General features: G+C 40.0%; 1 protein-coding gene across 6 annotated transcripts in view; it reads left to right on the top strand.

Annotated features, from left to right (window-relative positions):
- ELAVL4 (ELAV like RNA binding protein 4) overlaps positions 1-18,844 on the top strand; it is a 64,797-nt gene that overhangs the window by 8,527 nt on the left and 37,426 nt on the right. For all 6 annotated transcript variants that reach the window (XM_038144446.1, XM_038144445.1, XM_038144450.1 and 3 more), the window contains exon 2: positions 13,850-14,090. In XM_038144446.1, the coding sequence (XP_038000374.1) occupies positions 13,850-14,090 (241 nt within the window). The remainder of the gene's footprint in view (positions 1-13,849; positions 14,091-18,844) is intronic.

The following is an 18,844-nucleotide window of genomic DNA, read 5'->3' as shown; positions in this document are numbered from 1 at the left end:
GCTTTTGTAGGTCACTAGCTTTACAGCAAGAAGAAGAAAGGGGGGAGAAAAGGTCTCAATGTGTCAGAGGCAGTAATTGTATAAAATTAGCCATCTAGAAAAGGCAGGAAAGGCTTGGAGGAAAGAAGGAGGCACTAATATGTGAAACAGCACTGTGCTAGTCGGGGAGATAATGAGTGATAAATTTGAACTGGTGCAGTGGTGTGATGCCCATTAATTTCTCAGAACCTTGACTTTGCAGGTTTGTTACTCCGTTGTTCACACCTTTAATTATAACTAGTTTTGGATGATAGCTTAGGGCACTGAAGATGAGACCTTTTGTTTGTTGTTTACTCATTTAAATATTCAGAGTTTGCAATAGCATTGGAACATCAGTGTAAAAATTACATACTCTCAGATAAGATTATAATCAGAATGCAGTTAATTCTTGGAACTGCCTAACATTGTCTTATTTGTAGCATTTACGTTGCTTGCATGAAGTCATTAAGAATTAGCTCGGCCGTGTGAGGTTGAGCTTTATTTTCTGTAGTGAAAGTCTGTGTGCCCTAGTGGAACTCCTGTTGCGTTATTGCTTATTTAGAGCCCCAAAAAGTAGAGAGGAAGTGGAGAGCCTGTCTTACCTATTGTTCTACCCTTGACAGTGCCTTACATGATGACTTTCACCTCAGTGGCTAAGAAAATCTGTACAAGTCAGGAAATGCTGAGAACCAGTTAGGAATCATTAATTAAATGGGGAGAAAAGACAGAATATTAAGAAAATAATTAATTAAAACAAAGGATAGCTAAACCTTTGTATGTCCTCTCTGGGAAGGAGATGTAGTTGCACAGTGTAAAATACAAACCTGGCTTTGACAATATTTAGAGGCATAATGTATAGAAAATGCTGTAGCACGCCTTCGTTGCTAAGGCACGCGCAGTTGCGTCAGCAATGCTGTTGTGATGGGAAATTATTCGTCCTTGAGTTCTGGGGGAAAAATAAGCTTTCATTTATTTTATTCTTTTAAAATTAAACTTCTCTAATTGCTATAAAATTCCGTATATGTTGATGGTAGTTTTCCCAGTCTGGAGATGTGCGCCAGCATGTTTTCGGCGTCAGGGCGGTGACATTTGGTGGCTTTGGAGCATTGGGAACCCTTGGAGGTGTAGGCGGCGCGATAATGTGTGTTTGTTTCAAAGCAGACACCCGTGACTATGGGAGGTGGCTCTCGCTTGCAGTGCTTCGAGAAGGTTCCTCACGTAACGCGTCTGTGCCCACGTAAGTGATGTTGGTGTTGGCAGAGGGCAGCAACACCACTGGAGCCTTTCCAGTAGCGCCAGTCCTTCAGATCCAGCCGCTCTGCCGCGCACCTGGCGGCGCTCGCCGAGCCGCGCGAGGAAACCCAAACCGCTTCCCCGGGTTTTCGCTTCCTGAGGGACGCTTGGTGAGAAGGTCCCACCTGATCTCCATGTAGAGGTACCTAAAGGTTGCTGCTGGAGCAGGTAACTGTGCCCCGGTCCTACCTGTTGGCCTGTAGTTGCATGCACTCCCCTTTGGAGAGGCTGAGTGGTTTCCTGAGCACTTCCAAGTATTTTCTCCCAGGCTGAGTGCTGTTGAAAACCCTTTGTAGAGACATGAAGGATGAAGGACTCATGTCCTTCTTGCTCTTCTTCCTTTTAAGAATCTCTCATGGCTGCATTTTAGAAAACTAGCAAAGACAACAATTTACTCACAATTTATAATTGAAGGAGAACTACCTCCTCTTGTAATGTTATGTGGAATTGCCCAGCAAGGACATGGAATTTCTGCTACTGCTGGTCAGGACAGTTGCCGGAAGTCCTTGTTTCCCTACTGTTCTTAACAGCAAAACTGATGTTTGTGAGTTTGAGAGTTATTATCGGTAGACTAAACTTCATTGTAAGATTTGGCAATGAGGGTTTTTTTGTTTAATACATGGATTAATTAAGACTCTTGATGTCTATGAAGTGCTTGGTGTGTGGAAGTCAACCTGGTTCTAGTAGTTCTGATTAGAGAGGATCATAAAAACTACATGGGCAAAATACTAGCATACCTTTTTAAGGAGTTGAATGCTAATCTGGAGTGGAGGCCGGGCCTTTTTCAGTCCCCTTCAGCTGATACATAGATGCCCGTAGTCAGCAGCAGTTTAACATTAGATAATGTGAAATTCATGACTCAACGGCATGAAATAACCCATATTTAAGTCACTACACTGTGGTGGAGTGTTAACACTTTCTGTTTTGGGGATCAGAGGTATTTGGGGTATTTGGCTTTTCTGCCTGCTTGAAGGGTTTATAAATGTGACTGTTATTGCAGTACTGGTATTAATCTTCAACTGGTCCTTCTTAATCTTTTAATGGTGGTCGGTGACTTTTTCCTTTACTATGTGCAGAAGATCTTGTGGGCAAAGATGTTATTTCGGTAAAGCAGAAGGCACAGTCACGACTCCGTAGAAGTAATAATGTATGTAAATAAATGCTTCTTAAATAAAAATAGTTCTAATATATCTTTGTTCCAAATGAAGTTACTGGCAGTAGATGAGTAGGGGGAAGTTGATTTTTAGCAGAAAGCATGAATGCTGCAAATTCTTCCTAATATGCCTGTGCCAGCTATACTGTGACAATGTTGCTGTCGGTTCCCTTCCTGTGAGAGCAGCTGTTCAGGGAATTAAACTCTTTGCCTGATGCGGAGGGTCCTGAAAAATTCAGTGTGCAGCTACGGTGGTGGCTGTGGCCATTTTTAGTGTGGCCGTTGATAGGAACTAGCTCTGTGATCCAGCACAGTAGCATATTGTTCTTTAGCCTAACTGGGCCAGGACAGAATTATCATTCTGTATTTCGTGTGCTCTGCGAGAGATTCCGGAGAGCACTTCAGAATTTGACATTGTGTTTGATAATTTATAGAGCACAGTTTATATTTAACTGTAGACATACTAATCCAGGGAAAAAGAGTAGTATATTTTTAGATTCCTTTTTTTATTGTCTGTGCTTGTCATCACCCAACTACTGAAAGAAGTGCTCGCAAATGTAAATGCTCAGATAGAAATTGAGTTTAATTTCCATCGTTAGTCTTTGCTAAGTGCAAAAGTAAATATTACTTGTGTGATGTTCTTTGTGGTGATCAAGGCGCTTTGCAGCCATACGTAGCTGGTGCAGCTGCTGGAGGAGCCATGTTCTCCTCCAGCATTTCAGCACCAGGCTAGACCAGGACACTTGGGCTGAGTGCCTCCATGGCCAGGGTGCTTAGGTGATGTAGTAGTTTTAATAGTGACAGTGTGACTTCTGTCACCAGCCTGTTTGAGGTGAAGTGGATCCAGCTCCAGGATTAAAGCGCCTGCCTGTGGCTGCTGTGCATTGTAAGGAAAGCCTAGCCAACAGAGGACAGTAACTTGGTTTGTTTGACTTTTTTAATACTCAAGCATTAGTTTGTGTGTGTTTAGGCTGTTGGGATGTTTCCCCCTGCTGATGTCTAGTAGTGAATATTGTATTTCTAGCTGTCTTTTGCCATCTAAGTGAAATGTCATTTGTGGGGCTTAGAGTCAGGACAGCTGGTGTGGTCTGCATTGCCCCCTGTCCCCAAGCACCTGAACCTGAACAGGAGCTGAGCTTGGCAGGGCTCCCATTGGGTGCTTGAGCAGAATTGTTTGAACCAGGGGATTGTTATCCATGAGGTCTGCTCACCTTTTTAAGAGGAGTTTTGGTACATTTTTCATTTCTTGCTGTTCAGGGTATGTTTGTTAATTTACATTTATTAAGGAAGGTGTTTGGTTTGGCCTGTGGCATGCTTTTCTTCTATAGTACAGAGATTAATAGTTTATCTAGGATAAAACATAAGGATATGTTAGCCTGACCTATGAGAGATACGTACTCGATATTTTGTCCTTTATTGATGAATAATATATTCCTAATCTCTAATAAGTCTGAGTTTAGCACAGGTGCTTTCATGCATGAGATTGTTTGAATTTAAGCATTACTGAGATATTTATCACATGCAGTATGTTAAGACTTATGCTCATTTAAGCCATTTTTAGGTAGTTTTGTGAGACCATCTGAGTAAACAGCTACCTCTGTTTTCTCAAAGGTGTTTTGTGATATTTTGCTCACAGAAGCTTCTCAAACTTACAATTTCTATTATCTGCTCACTGTCTTTAAGATGGCATATTATTTTCAGTAGTTCATTGTAACTTTGTCTACCATAGGTATGTTAGAGAAGTAAGAATGCTTATGTTTTATGAGAAGGTTACTTCCTTAAGCAATGTTAGTGTGGTACAGAGCAGTAGACTAGCAGGTGAATTGTGGAAAAGGTGTAAATTTTTTTATTATTAATCTGGTTGAGTTTTAAGAGAAATACGGATAGCTTGCAGCAGGCAAACATTTCTAATGATGGAGATAGGACTTAGCTGAACATCATAGTTTCTATTTTGGGGTCTGTCTCGCTTAGACCTGCAAGCTGCAGTATCCATAGAGATGCTGTTGCCAGCAGTTGAGATGTACACATGTTGATTAGTGTTTCCTAATTGCATTTAGCAGTGTGTCTTCATTAACATCCTGTTGAGGACAGAGCCTTAAAACATCTTGGTTGGGTTGTGTGTTTCATTAAGCCATCCATTCCTGCCTAATAAAAGCCTGGCTTTGCATGAAAAATATATGGGCAACATTTTCAGAAGAGCTTATGGCTTAGGAGCTGAAAACCTATTGCAGTGAACTTTAATGAATATTAAATTGCTTAAGGGCTTCTGGAAATTGTAGCTTTTTGTTTCTAGAACTTCAGGAGAAATAATAGCAGTGGGGGGTAATGTTCCTAGGCTTCACGGAGAGCCTGCACTGTCCTTGCTTTGCTTTGCCTTCTGGTAAGTAGATGTTTCTAGGTTTCAGTATGACTCGTAACACAGGTTTCACTGACTAAACTCTGGGGTTGTAGATGATTCTAGATTATTTTCTTAAAGGGAGAAAAACATTAAAGTGGAATTGTGACAGGTCTACAACAGCTGAAGACTTGCAGCTGTCTGCTTCTTTCATGAACATGTACGTCCCCGTGGGAATCTGTGCGTCAGTACACAGTGCTACATGCATATTCCCAAGTCAGTAATAGAATTCAGTTACAGATTAGCAATATATAACTCAGTAATAGAGTCAGTAAACCAAACAAGTAAGTAGTGATTAGGAAACAAAACTGAGCTAAAAATAAAATTCAGAAAGTAACCAGGAATATAAAAAGACTCTCAATTTCCTTTGCTTTCATTTCAGCGTATTTTTAGGCTGCATGTCCTTTAGACTGAGAATCTGTCTTAAATGTTGATCTCTACCGTGTTCTTGCTGTCTAATATGTAAGCTTTTGAGAGAACCTCTTCAGTCCTTCAGAGTTTTCCTCATGTACTTAATGTTTTTGGTGGTAAATCTGTTGGGTTTTTTTTATCACCCCGTTAACACAGATTTCAAATCTGGTTTCTGTTAGTCACAGTTTCTTTTCTTCAAGAGGGACAATGCAGTCACTGGGAGACCCCTTGCCTTTGTGGTATCTAATAAACTCTGCAGCCCATGGAGAAAGAAGATGGTTTCATCAAATTTTGGCTTGGAGTGTCAATCAAAGAGCTCTTTTTGCTGAGACTAGATTTTTTTTTTTTTTTTATTCCTTTAGCCTTCATATGCATCTTGAAGAGAGCAAGTAGTAGCCTCAGTGAAAAGACAGGAGGGAATAAGAAGCAGTCTGTAATGATGAAATCACTAAAATAAAGCCCCTGTAAAATTTTAGGCACAGGGTTGCCTGGTATGAATTTGGCAGAAGTAGAAGTGTGATCTAAGAAGAAATAGATGTTCCTTCAGAACTGAAAGCCTGACCGTGTTGTCTTTATTTCAGCCCAAAAATAGTGCAGCCCTTTGAGCAGAGGCGGCGGGTGACCCCCGGAGACGCGGGTGGGCAGGAGCCATTGGTGGCCGTGTCCCAGGACAGAAGTAGGACACATCTCTGCCACCAGCCTCTGTTGCAGTCCTGTGGTCTGTGGGATCCAAGTGGTTGGAAGGGTTTTTAACCTGAGCTGGTTGGGTCCCCCATCTAGTAGACGGGACGCACCATTTTCCTCTCCTGGTGTTTTCGGTGATGGCTTTCTCCCAAGGTGTGTTCCAGAGTGGTGTTTGAATGCTGTGAAATCAAGGCTGTGTTTTCCCATCTCTTCATATATGAATTGCATTTAATGGCAGAAATTATCATAAACTCCAGTGAAACCCTTCTTAAAAAGGTAGGAGATAACTAGCTGGCATTCCTAAAGTCAGCTTGTCTTAATGAGAAGGACAATCCTGATCCAGGGACAGAACAAAACTTATGAAATGTCTGTGCCCATCACCTCTTACACCACTTTCTTCCCTACCATCTCCCAAGTGCTTCTGCTGTGGACTTCAATAAGATACTGGGAGAACACTGAAGAATAGAACCAAGCACCTCTGAGGTTTCCAACAGGCATAGTTACTCAATCTTTGCAAGAGGCAAAGAAAAAGCTGGAAGTAGTTGGAGGTAAAGCTCAGTAGAAGTTCATAAAGCATCTCACATTTTGTGGGCTGAGGCAATACATAAACACAGGATTATAACTATATTCTGCTTCTGGACAAACACTGTTCTTATAAATGTGCCACGCTTCCCAGAAACTGCTGTGCATGGAGTGCTTGTCTGTGCACCTGCTCCCCAGTTCTGAGTCTTTGCTCTGAGCTTTCCAGAGTGCTGAGCTGTATGAATGATAATTGTAGTTCTCCTCCTCCAATTTCTTACCCCCAGAGTACCTGCAGGAAGAGTAAGATGATGCCAAGTATGTGATATGGTGCCTTTGTTCCTATCTTCAGTGTAGTTATTGGATGTGTGGTTCCAAGAGTGTTTTCCCCTACTGCTCAACTAGTAGCTATTCATGTTGAAATAGTTGCAACTTATACTTTTTGCTCCCTACTCATTCTCTTTTGTTCTTAAAATTAAATACAAAACTGTAGAGCCCATACTTTGTGGGAACAGAAGACATTTATCTGAAACTCTCAAAAAAACTGTAGTCTGGTGTATCATTATTATACTGGTTTTCTTTTTGAAAAGGTTGTTAGGAGTTGTACTTTATCAGTGGGTTTAATGGTAGGGTGGTGCAATACAGGTCTGTCACAGCTTCCTGTGTATCTTCAGCAGTTTGCCTAGATACTTTCATCTGGTTTGACTTTTTTTATTTCACTTCTGTGAATTCTGGAATAAAAAGTAACAGGTTTTGACTGCTTTTCGTCACTGTGTTGGTAAAGCAGCAGTCCCTGCCTTACTGCCCATTTATACACCACATCTTGGTGCTGCCTTGGGTTATGTCCTTCAGGCACTGCTGTGATAACAAGTAATATTGCCAATAAACTTAGCATTCATTTTGCTGCAGATTGGGGACAGAATATTTTGGTTTAGCGTATTCATGCAAAAGCCTGTAATGGACTGGTTCAGGATAAATTTAGCTATTAAAGAAAATAATTTTCTCCTTTATTTGAACCAAGGCTTGCATCTTAAAATGAACACATTTGTTGTCTTCTCCATTTGGATCATTTTTGTGCTCTGTACAATTATTGTGGCACCCATAAATGTGAATTTGCTGAAAATGTTTGAACGCCATTTCAACCTGAGTGCAGCACACTCTGAAAGCAAGTTAAAACGGCTGTATCTGTGCCATGAGAGCCAGAGATTTGCCAGTTTTCTGAGCTGAGACTTTCAGCTATTTTTATGTTTAAAATATTAAATGTGACTTTTACTCCAAGGAAGGTGAAGATGTAGCATGTAGAAGTGTGTGTGAGTGGGGAACATATCAAAATATACTGAGGGTTAGATAATGACTTGTTTCTGGGGTATTGGATTTGCCTCCAGGCAGATAGACTTAAAAGCTTCATTTTCCTCCTTTATTTCATGTTCATGATGTATTTATTAGGTAAATAATAGCAAAGTCTAGTTGTGCAGTACGAAAGCTTTAATAAAAATGTAATTGACAGTGAAATTTGACAGTTGTTACAGTTAAGAGAATCTGTACTTGAGCTGCACACAGAGTATCATTTGCTGTTCCTGAGGTCACTTTAGAAAGAAGCCCACGTGTGGTCCATGTGCACCTGCTTCTTGCTCTGCCTGCAGTTGTGGTTTTGAACTAAGGAAGGCTTAAAATCACTTTGTTCTTTTCTTTTAACGCTCTGATGGCAAGGTGGCATGATGTGTCCTGAACATTCTGTGATCCAGTGCCTCATTCTGCAAAAATGTGCTAAATCCCCATGGAGCAAATAGCAGTTTGGTGCATTTTAAACTGGGGTGGGGTTCCTGGGCTGGAGCAGGGCTGAGGGACCTGGATGTGTTTGTGTGTTCTGCTCCATGCCCAGGGATCAGCCTCCTGGCTTTGGCATGGCTATTCATGGCTCAGCAGATGGCAAGGCTGTGGATGGACTGCTCAGGCAGCCCCTGTAAATGGGGTTTTTCTCACCTGCAGGAAAGTTCTGGGGGAACAGACTTGTACTGTGCTGACTTCCATTCAAAAGAGCAGATATGCAGGGAGTTAAAGCCTGTTCCTCATTGTATGAGGGAAACCTTTGTGAATCTACATTTATTTTCTTTGAGAGGTTTTGTTTGTTTCTTCTTTTGTCATCGTTTTTCACGAGATGGCTGTGGGACCTCTGCCATGGCACCATTTGTTTTCACTTGTAAAAGCAAACAACTTGCAATGCTAATTAAAGAGCTTTTTTTATATAAAGTAAGAGCTTTGCATTATTTATCTAAACTCTTTTTTTATGGGAGAATGTTCTGAGTTTGTTCATTAATGAACACTTAGAAATAATATAAAATTAGACCTCATGAATTCTTCATGAGGTGTAATTTGCCATGATCTTTTTTCTTGGCATTTAGGTGCTGTGAACTGTTCATTATTCATAGCTAACTTTTTTGACTTCTGAGTCCTCAAAATGGGTATGTCTGCTTGAATTTTCTGGGGTTTAGAATTTTTTTCAGATTTTGATTTCAGGAGAAGATTTTTTTTTCTGGTGTGTTTAGAAACACTTCTCTTTAGTGCCTAATAAATAACATTTATCCTTAAGATTTTTGTGATTTTTATTTTAATAAATACCAAATTAGTTTCTATTTATTGTGGACTATGGTCAGTGGGGTATACATAATTCAGATAGCAGGAATGAGTGCTGACTATTTGCTGAATGCAAGCTCCTTTTGCTGTACATCGGTGACAGCCTCATTTCAACATGCAGACCTTCTTTTAGACTGCTGAGAACAAATTTTGTAAATATAAAAAAAGTGTATTTACATTTACCGAGCCATTGGCTATTGCTTATGCATGCAATAGGGAGATAAGGCTGTCTTAAGTCTGTGGGTAGTTTTCCAAATGATTCATTAACTGTGCTTTGTAATGGTAGATGGATGTCACACATTTACTGTAATAAGTGAAGATTAGTGTCAGTTACTCCAGCTTGTAATAGTTGGTAATTGTAATAGTTCTGTTTATACATACAGGTATTTTTTGCGTTATTGTTGGAGCTAGTATTTTAGCAGGAATAAATTGAAATTAGTAGAATTAATTGAAAAAACAATGAAGATGTGATGGAAGTATTTCTGAAACATTAGTAATGTAGGAGTAGCTCTAATGGGTATTTGTGGCAGATACTCTGTGGGAGAGGTTTATACCAAGCCTTTTGGTAAGCAGTGTTTTGCAAAACACTGGCAAAGCTTCTGTTGTCTTCCCCAAAGCATTTATTTGTGAAATCTGTCAAACTAAAATACCTCATACTTTGCTGATACATTACCACAGTGAGAAAAGTAGTACACCAGGAAATGGTCATTTATTTAAAGCAGCAGTCTGATGAAATACATGCACAATTTGAAACACGTAACTTACAAAATCAGTGTTGAAATTCTGTCACAGATAGTATTTGTCAGCATTAGAATATTCAGATTATTGGTGGCTAGATGATCAAATGTCTATTAGCAGTAACTGCCATTTATTCCTTAAAGATGCTATTACCCTGTATATAGAGCATCATTGCAGTATTGGGAGTTTGGCAAGTTATTGCCCCCAAAAAAATAAAATGCCTCTTTATACCAGTAGCATGTGAATGCCACCACACATGACATTTGTGCTGTAATATTTCAGGAGCGGTAGTAACTGCCTAAATTGGGTCAGAAAAGGTCTACAAAAAGAGATGTTGCTCAGAGCACAGACATTGCTAAATTTACTTGCTTATGGAGGTTTAAGAATACCTTCATGGATAACAGTATATTTTGTTTTTAAAAAATTAACATAGGTGTTAAGTAACTCTTAAATTTTCAACATTTGTTTCACCTATATCCAAATAAGCCCTTGATGAGTTAGGTAGACTTAGTGCTTTATTTGATATTTTGGTAGAATTTAATTGCAGCCCAATACTTTTCTATATTTAAAAAAGTTATTACCAGTAATTTTAAAACACAGTAAGTTAACTGTGTGTCCTGGAAACTTGTGTATTGATTGTAAAAATACTCATATTGTGATACAGGTATCGAATTAAAAATTTAAACCTTGGTGTTGTGGATAGAGGAAAAAAAACATACAGCAACTGTCATGTTGAAATCTATTTGAATAAATAATATTCCTCTTATGTAATGTGCTGACTGATGTGGAATCAACAGCTACTTAATATTAAAAAGAGTGCTTGACAATAAACATCCCAGTGCATGCACACTGAACTCTGCCCGGGGTTTGAGCCTTCAGGCTTGTTGGGGACAGGACCAAATGTCTGGGAAGGAGAGCCAGGGCTTACCTTTTGGTTACCCTTAATAATGTGAGTTTCTACTCATGGCAGGAGTCAGTATGCACACCTAAAGTGTTATTCCTTGGTGCCTGCGAGAGATTCGAATACAAGCTCTGCTACAGTACTGCTTTTGCACAGAAATCACTCTGTAAATGGAGACTTAAAATTATGCAGTAAAAGAAAAAAATCTGAAGTCCTTTATCAGAAAGGCTTTTTATAATTCTTCAACATTTCTCTCTATCCATTATCTTTTTTTTTTATATGTATATAGAAAATGGATTTTCAGTAACCTATGACTTGGCAATAATTTGAAGGGCAAATAAGTGCCTTGGTTTTCTGTTCTACTATTAAAAAATCAGGAAAACCTAATTGGAATTGAGAGTAACTAGGAAGAAAACCTGGCACCTGGTGCAGAATTAGTTTATGCCAAGATACTTTGAAGTATATGAGGAAATGTACTTGTTCAGGAACAGATTTTTACCGAGCAGCTTACTCTTAATGTTCTGAATGTGTTAAATGTCTTGGGTTGAATTCTGTTCCTTTGCTTGGTGGGGAAAGTATGAATGCTGAAAATTTAACTAAAAGGCATTTGCAAAATGCCTAAGTAGGACACCAACCAGTTAGAAATTTTGTTTTCTTTCACAGATTTTAAAAGATCCAGGGTTATTGTCTACCGCGGGGAACTATAGATAGCTTTTGAGTCGGTTGCTAATAATAGATGATGTACCTTCCTCCGTGTGTCGTGCTGAAGTCCTGCTTCTGCTGAAACTGAAACCAGAGGTGTGGTGTCCCTGCCGGCTCCAGGGGGACAGGATCAGTCCCTAAAACTGCAGCTTGTCTTGTGGGGTTTTGTGTTGGGAAGAACATGGTCCAGTGATGTAGAGGCGCGCAGGAAGCTGCCGTTAACCATGTCAGCTGCTTCACTCACCCTCTGTCTGTGCCTTAGCGTCAGAACTGGGATTTTTTCCCCCAAATTTCAGTCGGGTGGCTGCCTGTAGGAGCAGGCTGTGCTGAGCGGGAGCACGGCCGCCTTGGGGTGCGAACCCCGGCCCCGCAGCAGCTGCTGGCGGAGCTCGGAGCCGTGGGGTCGCGGAGGTGCGGAGATCAAAGGATGATCTTCCAGCTGGAATTCCGAGCTGAACAGATTTAGCAGCATCTGAAGCGTTTAAGTAGTACGTGTGAGTAAATATATGGATGGAATTAGCTTGGAGAAGGGGAAGGAAGTATGGCCGATGCCGGGTAGAAGGGGGAATCTTGAAGGAAGAGTGTGTGGGGCTGGCACAGCTTGGCCAAGGATGCCAGCAGTACTTGGTGCTACGTGGCTGGTAAAATTGGCAGGGGGATTCTGGTTTGGATGTGCCCATGTCTTTCAAGAAGTGACTATTTTTGTGCGGTTTATTTTCAAAATGATTCTGCTGTGTGGTTTTAAGGCATTTCTGTTAAGCACAATGTGGCAAGGCTTCTTTTTATTTAAAAGCTGTTAAACCAAGTAGCTATTCCTGGGCTTGATAATAAAAATAATGGTAATTCAAAACTTATTTCCATTGATAAAAAAGAGGGTTATTTCCTAAATGAGGCATTAAACTAACACTGAAGCATTTCAATTAAAAAAAAAGACATGGCCAGAATATAACCTATTTAGACTCTGAGCCACCCTCATACAGTTAATTTTAGAATAGACACCCTTTTTTTGGGGTGTGTGTGTCCCCATCCTCCTGAATTACAGGCCTAATTTGTCACAATATGTACCTCCCTGGATTTAAAAAAGATAGCAAATTAAGTCTTGAGTAATTATAATAATTACAGGATCGGCAGAATACCAGGTTCAGAGTCTGTGGTGCCTTAGCCCTCTGTTCTCCCGTGTTTGTCACTGTCCCTGGGCAGTGCAATCTCCTGCCTGGGGCAGCAGTTTGCATTGCTGACTCTGGTGGAGGGAAGCTGAGCCCATCTGAGGGATGATCTTCGATTCCAGTGAAGCTGCACATCACAAACCTCAGCAGGCAGCAAAAGCCACCATTTGTATTGCTTTAATTTATCCAGAATTGAGGCTAAGCTGTCCCTTCCTTTGGCAGCACTGGGGAGGGTGAAGACTGGCTAGAACCCACAGTAGAGGCAAATTATTTAGAAAAAGCTTGAAGTACCCAGGTTTTTTTCTGCTTTCTTTGTCTGCCTGTGCAGTTTTGGGATGAAAACTTGTGTTCTGCAGATAAACATGCAGGCAGCTTTGCTCACGTGACGGGTGGCCCTGGTGACAATGGGGCTACTGTCCTGCAACACACTTTGCTTAACTGGGTTCTTATTTGTTGTTTTTTGCAAAGGTCTATTTAAGTCTCTTCCGTGAAAACTGGAGATTTGTGTTTCAAGATAGATGTACTTGTTATAATTGCAGCCTTCACCTGTGCCTGATAAGCCTTTCTTTGATTAAACCTTTTTGAGTCTAGTAAATTTCTGAAGACCTTTCTATCTGTGAAGATTGCAAATCCAGGGCTTTGTTATTTAAAGAGGTGTCAGTTCATTAGTGGAAAATATAGGTGGAGAATATAGGTCATCACTGGAGCCAGTCAATGGTGTGTCTTGGGACACCAAGTTTATTAATTGAAGGCAAGCTGAGTGACGACATGGTGCAGATTGACTGTGCCTGGTTAATGTTGTTGTCATTGCACTCTGTGATACAGTTATTAAATAGGTAAAATATTTTACCTTTTCGTATAGAGCCATACACTTACTTCATCTGATTTAATGGAACTATAATTTTAATTATGATTATTACCTTAAATTATAATTAAATTTATGTGGTTTAAATTTACATTTGTGAAAATGGCTGCGTGATGAAAGCAGAAATCAGCTTCGCATTAACAAAAAAAGGTTTTTTTTAACTGCATCTTAGTATATGCTCACAGCCAAAGACTAGCATGACCTACTTTGCAACAATAACAGAGGAATCAAGCCGGGTTTTTTTGTTGAAGTATCTAAATTGGCCATGAATGCTACCTACTCATTCGTTTGTGAGTATCTTTAAAAATAGCTATTGTATCTATGAAACTTAAGGGTGGTTTTTTTTCCCCTTTCTCTTATTTTGCTGTAGATAATTAGCACCATGGAGCCTCAGGTGTCGAATGGCCCTACTTCCAATACAACCAATGGACCCTCCAGCAACAGTAGAAACTGCCCTTCCCCCATGCAGACAGGGGCTGCTACAGATGACAGCAAAACCAACCTCATAGTCAACTATTTACCCCAGAACATGACCCAGGAGGAGTTCAGGAGTCTCTTCGGGAGCATTGGTGAAATCGAATCCTGCAAGCTCGTGAGAGACAAAATCACAGGTAAGCGCTTCGTGTTGTGGGTTTTGCCTGGTAAGGGTCAGCTTGTATTTGGGATCAGCAGAACCTTGGTGCTTTTGTATTGCAAGTGCCAACACAGGGAGTGCAGCAGATGCAGTGCTTAACTTCTGGGACAAGCCTTTCATTTTCAGTGCTGCACAGTGGATCTAGAACAGCTGAGAAGCCCCTTGTCTCTCAGCCTCTACAGATCTGGGAGAGGTCTGAACGTTGCTGGTCCACATGTGTGTTACACACTGTGCAGCTTCTTGCAGGAGAGCTTAGACAGTGGTCTTGCTTTCCTGTTCATTCTCATTTTTATTTAATGTGGACTTGTCTGAATGGCTTGAGCCAACTGACGGTTCCTAGTTTTGACTCTGCCATTTGAGTTTCACCAAACCCTCATTAGATTTCAGCCTGTTTAAGAGCACTCTAAAGTGAGGTGGTTCTGCATGTCCATCACAGCTTATTGACCATGGTATTCTGGAGCAGCAGTGGGCTATACTTGAGACGTGCTGCTCTGGATTTGCTTCAGACATCTGTAGATAATAGTTAATTAACTCTGGTCCCCAAAAACATTTTAGTTTGCAGGGATCCTTTTTTATATGAAGTAGCACCCGTAGGTAGGTGTCTTCAGAATGAAAGCCTCCCATGGCAGATGTTTCCTCAACAAGGAGAGGTCTGCACTGTCACTAGAGGAGGTGTGGATGGGTGCAGATGCACCTGGCCTAATCCATATCCTTGCTGCTGCAGCCAGGAATCCACTGGTGCACAAGATGGGATGAACAGTCAGCTTTTATAGGTTAGTTTTCTAGGTTGTGTGTCTACTCACACTGTAGGTGGGAGCAGCTGAAATTTCACTGCTGTTCAGTGCATCACCAGTGCTGTTATGTTTAGCACAGAGAGCAGCAGCCTTGGGAGGGAAAGGGTTCCAAAAAAGGACTGAGCTCTCCTCAGAGGCTCTCCTGGCAACTTGGGGGTGTGCTCTGTGGGAAGAGGCGCCATGGGAAGATGAAGAATTAAAATGCAAATCTTCATACCTGCTTCTATAACATCCTGGCAGCCATTGTATTGACAGCATTAGCATGATCTGCTTAGTGCTTTTCAACATGCAATGTTTTTTTTTGTTTACTTCCCGGCACACAGCAATGCTCTGGTTGAACACAAGGCACATAACAAATGGCAGTAGCTGCAGGGCAGTTTGAGTCCTCACAAGTGTAGTCCAGCAGAGCTTTCTTTAGCACGTTGACCGTGATGTATCTATTGCAGTAAATCTTCTGATTTGGCCACAGCTTCGGGTGTTCTAAAAAGAAGATTGAAAAATAGAATTGACTTTTATTTACTTCGGGTTTTTTTCTACAGGCCTTTCTTTTTCTTCTAGGCTGAAAATAATCTGAAAAATTTAACTGCAGGTTATTTCAGGCAGAAGTGAAACCTTCATCTACAGGAATCTAGGGTGCCTAGCTTGAATTTTCATCTTGTTTCATGGGCTTTTACTACTTGCTCTATCCCTCAAATTCACCATGATGGTCTTACAATATATTTTCAAGACTTAAGATATTCAGTGTTGTTTTCATAGGGAATGGGTTGTCTTTGGACAGAGAGCTGTTACTGCTTCAGCGAGGAGCAGTATTCTTTTTGTTTCATCCATCTCCAGGCTTTTGTCTTTCGGTTTGAAGATATGAGAAATTGGCTATATGATCTTTTGACTTATTCTTGGGTAGTTTTTTTGCCTATGCTTTTTCTTTCCATACAGAGTGCCTAAATCTATGATCACTAAAATACTTTAAAGGAACCAGTCTTTAGAAAAAACTTGTGCAGATGCCTTGAGGACATCACCCCTACATGTTATTTTAGGAGGTGATACAAGTACAAAAGAGCCATATTTGAAAAAAAAAAAATTGTTCTCCAAATTATCTGTGCTGTTTTTGAAAACAGAATTTCATCTGCCAAGGTTTTCAGGCCTGTTATCAAGGCATTGTGCAACATTACTGAATTTGAGGATGCATATTCATTCCTCACATTGAATTCAGAGTTAGTAAATCAAATGCAGTCCTCTGCCAGAAGCATGTTTTTAAGGTTCTTAGAACATGGAGAGTAACAAAATGGAATTGCACTGAGGTCATACCCAGCTCATCTTTCTGGATCATCACTGTAAGCATGTTCTTCATTAGGCCCCTGGACTGGTTTTTTGGGAGGGGAGGGGTGGAGGTATGCCAGTAGGCTGCAAGAGGAATGACTGGCTTTTCAGGGGTTCTTTGCTTTTTCCTTATTGAAAATCAATAGAAGTATTTCTCTATGACAGTGAAAGCTGTATTTCAAAAAGCCCAGTGAACTCTTAAGCTATTGCTGAAGCAGTGCAGATGTGAAGCAGTTAGGTTTTGCCTGCTTTTAGACTTTTCGTTGTTTCTGTTGAAAATTTTGTGGCTTTATTAAATCCAAGCTAAGCATGCTCAGTTTTGTTTTGCCTTTAAACAAATGTGGTGTTCTTTCTGTTAAAAGACTGGTTTGTCTTCATATACTGTAAGTTTGCTTCCTTCTTGCTGAGCTGAATTATCAGGCAAAGCAAAAAAAGTCAGAATAAAAAGCTGTAGAGAGAGCTTGCTTCAAGAAAAATAGAAAAGGTCATAAACCAAATCATGATTAAATAGTTCTCCTGGCAAAACCATAGTAGAAAATCTCCAATGTATTTCTGAAGCTAGGTAGCATTGAATTGGCTTATGTAAAATATTCCATTTCCTTAGTTAAGGAGCTGCAAAGTTTGGGGTTTTTTTTGGGGTTTTTTGGGGGATAATGTTGAGTCTTCTGAAATGTTGTTTTTTTTCAAGGAGTTAAAAGGTATCGAAAGTCTTTTTAAATATACTGGATCTCTCCAATAAAATTCATGACCTGAACTCTTTTATTAATTTTATATTTGATTAAACAATGACAGGAATAGTCATCTGCTCCAAGTCTTTTTGCAGTCTTAGAACAGTAGTAGGAGTTTTTAATAAAATTGGTTTATGGAGTTGCCCCCTCGCTTTGGAAAGGCACATGTTTAAACAAGCATATTCCTTTACAAAAAAACTATGCTAATTTGGTAGTACACCGCACTGAGTTGAATAGGAATGACAGCTTCTAAGACAGCCTTTAATTTGGTATTCAAAACCAAAATCGTAAACTTGGGTTTTGTTTGGTAGCTTCTCAGAACAGGCAGGATATACAGTAGCATTTTTTAAAGATGCTAATGACTTGAGAGAGGAGATGGAAGTCAGGCATACATTTTAATTATGGGGGAGGGGTTGCAATAGCAAAAATGGTTTGGGTTTTTTTTTTTCTACTGCAGAGATTTTAAAGGAATGAGACAAGGAAAAACAGACTGAAGATAGTTGCCTTCATTTGGCAGGGGTGTTTAATAAAAGCAGAACTTGTGGTTGTAAAGTGTGCTTATTAAATTCTTCATTTACACTACCTAATTAATTCTAGCATTTTAAATTAACAGTGAAACTGGTCCCTGCTGTACCATTTCATAGCTACAGCATATTTCGTCCAACAACCCAGTTGTTCAGGTTTAATCAGCTGCGCTCAAAAAATGAGAAGGAACTTGGGTAAAAAAAAAACCAGCTAAGTGGCATAAACATTTTAGAACAGCATTAGATGAGAGGAGGTGACTTCAGGGAGGAAACCTGTGGCTTTAGATGGATGTGAGTGAGGCCCAGAAATGCTAAGCTGGAGAGTGTTGCAGATGCTCTTTATTTCTTATTTTGTCTGAAGAAAACCAGTGACAAATATCTTCATTGCTTGAGGGAGAGGGCTTGAATTCATGGGAATTTTCAGAGAAGAAATGCCGAACTTGTTTTGTCCTGTGTTTGCAAACAAAAGATCCAGTCAGTGTAGTGTCCGTCAGACACTGTAAGTGCTGCTGCCCCTCCGAGTTGTCCTTGTTGACATAGTTTGTGTGTGGGAGAAGGGGATGTTTGTTACTATTTTTTTAATTAATTCGGTAGCTTTTTTTTTACCTTTTTTTGGGTTTTTTTTGTTTTTTGTTTTTTTTTTTGTTTCTCTGTAACTTATCCAGGAACTCTACCTCTTTGAATCTTCAGATGATTAGTATCCAAAAATCTTTGGCTTGCAAATCTTTTGCATCTTCAAATGATCCACTGTAAATAAACACTGTAAAGCAGAATATTTATTGATACAAGAGTTCTGTGTATCCCTTAAGTTATGGCAGGGTTTGCATAATTCTAGTGTGTGGTACAATTTGATGTTCTTTGCGTGTATAATCAGGAACTTTGTTGTTCTTCTGCCCCGAATGTAACTCTGTTGTATTTGGAGTTTTTTAATTGTTCTTTTTTGAATTTGCAATTCTTTTAAGATTATGTACAAAGACTGAAGCCTTTCACTTTAGTTTCAGGTATTTATAATAGTACTGATGCGGGTTTAGGTTAAAACTGCAGTTCAGAAATAATCATGACATAGTAAGTATAATTTAAATATCGCTGAGTGAAAAGGAGAGAGAGAAGCACTGAGTGCTTTACCTGTAGCCTTCTCTAGAAGGTATGGATCATCCACTCCTTCAAGGTTCACTCCTTCAAGCATACGACCCAAGAACCAAAACCTACTAAAATGGCAGAATCAGAAATCATGCAGCATTGTTAGAGTACAGGAAGGTATTTTTCACATGAGAAGTATGCAGTGCTCATTCCTCTGTGGAAAACAATAAATTGTTAACCTGGGAAGGCTGTTCTGCTCCTTCAATCAAGAAGTTTGTCCACACTGAG

The sequence above is a fragment of the Motacilla alba genome, chromosome 8, assembly GCF_015832195.1.
Source record: "Motacilla alba alba isolate MOTALB_02 chromosome 8, Motacilla_alba_V1.0_pri, whole genome shotgun sequence".
Lineage (NCBI taxonomy): Eukaryota > Metazoa > Chordata > Aves > Passeriformes > Motacillidae > Motacilla > Motacilla alba.
The sequence above is the reverse complement of the archived record's forward strand: the minus strand, read 5'-3'. Positions and strand labels throughout refer to the sequence as shown.